Source organism: Austrofundulus limnaeus, unplaced genomic scaffold, assembly GCF_001266775.1.
Source record: "Austrofundulus limnaeus strain Quisiro unplaced genomic scaffold, Austrofundulus_limnaeus-1.0 Scaffold578, whole genome shotgun sequence".
Taxonomy (NCBI): domain Eukaryota; kingdom Metazoa; phylum Chordata; class Actinopteri; order Cyprinodontiformes; family Rivulidae; genus Austrofundulus; species Austrofundulus limnaeus.
The window spans coordinates 208161-209703 of NW_013952980.1; the positions used below are offsets into that span (position 1 = coordinate 208161).

The window sequence follows — 1543 nt, forward strand, 5'->3', positions numbered from 1 at the left end:
AAGCAACAGTCAGCAGGATGTATACCTTCACAATAAGTGTGTTTATCTGGGAGGGGTGCTGTTGGATAGATCACATGTTGTGATTCATTGACAGTCAAACCTTCTGCTGTTCAACATAATGATGACTGGTAGATAATTAGTTATTAGTGATACTGCTTTTTAATTTTAGAAAGCACAAATCTACTTATGAATTATAAAAATTAGTAAGACCGCTAAAGCGAAACAAAATATTTAGGTCCGTAATTAGCGGATTTGCGCTTTAGCATGCTGGTGCCCACCACTGCTGTCGTCCATCACAACAGCAAACATCTGCAGCAGGAAGTGTATTCATGGTGTTTCTGTTTCAACTGGCTTTTAAAATGCTAATTAAAGAGCGGAGGAGTAGGGGGGGGGGGTATTTCAGCACAGACTGAAGAATAAAAGCAGCTCAGGCCTGTTTTATAAAGTAAATCAATCAGTCTCACCGTCTTTCCCTCCATCTTTGTTGTGTTTCTTCAGCCACTCGATGTTCTTCCTGATGGCCTCCAGGTACGTCTCAGACCTGCCCGGCTGATCTGCATGTTAAAATCACATCAAATGTGGAGGAAAAACTTTTATTTATTTTATTTTTTTGTTAAACTCTGATTCTATCGGCAGGTAAAACAACAAAAACTTAGATTTAATCAGTTATTTAAACCATAAAATGTTTTTGTTTCTTTGTCTCAGAAAAAAAAAAACTAAATCTGATTAAATACAAAGACTGGAAATGATTCTGTATTTTGTGAATATTTGACTGAATTTTGAAGTAAAATCTGAATAAAACACAGTTAAAAAATATAAAAAAGGAGGTTTTTTCTTTCTTTGTTCCAAGAGGCACTAAAACATCAAAAGAGAAGTAATTTCTCCACAACAAAACTCAACAAACATGTCAGTTTTATGTAAAAACATTAAATTCACATTATTTTAAATCATTTTTACAGCTAATTACTGTAAGTGTAACATAAACAGAAGTGTTTTTACAGTGAATCATTTTATATTTGATCTCAGAATGAAGGTCTGTTCTGACCCGGTTCAGAGTTCTGATGAAATAAACCAGATCTGAATGATTATTGGGGAACTGAACCGACTCTGTCTGTGGATTAGATTAATCAGGACGTTGAGTCCACAGGGCTTTCCAGGGCCGGATATCGGACTGGCCTAATTCAGAGACAAACAGGGGCTTAGTTCTGATCGGACCGGACTTCAGCCTGTCACTGAAAACAAACTGGTGATAGAAGCAAACACCAGGTTTTACTGGGAACTAAAACCTGCTGATTGGTGGGATGGCTAAATGAATTTAATGGATCTAAAGACCAAATGAACCTTGATCTGGGTCATGGAGGTCTCTGAACTGACTGGTCTAAGTGGACTCACTGGTCTCGGTGAACTCACTGGTCTAAGGGGACTCACTGGTCTCGGTGAACTCACTGGTCTAAGGGGACTCATTGGTCTAAGTGGACTCACTGGTCACAGTGGACAGAGTGGTCTCAGTGGACTCACTGGTCTAAGTGGACTCATTGGTCTC

The 1543-nt window shown here is 38.6% G+C and overlaps 1 protein-coding gene across 1 annotated transcript in view; it reads right to left on the bottom strand.

The window, feature by feature from the left end:
* scg3 (secretogranin III) overlaps window positions 1–1543 on the bottom strand; it is a gene marked incomplete in the record, with an annotated part of 28739 nt that overhangs the window by 4815 nt on the left and 22381 nt on the right. Inside the window, 1 exon segment of the mRNA XM_014026660.1 lies at window positions 465–554. Coding sequence (XP_013882114.1) covers window positions 465–554 — 90 coding nt within the window.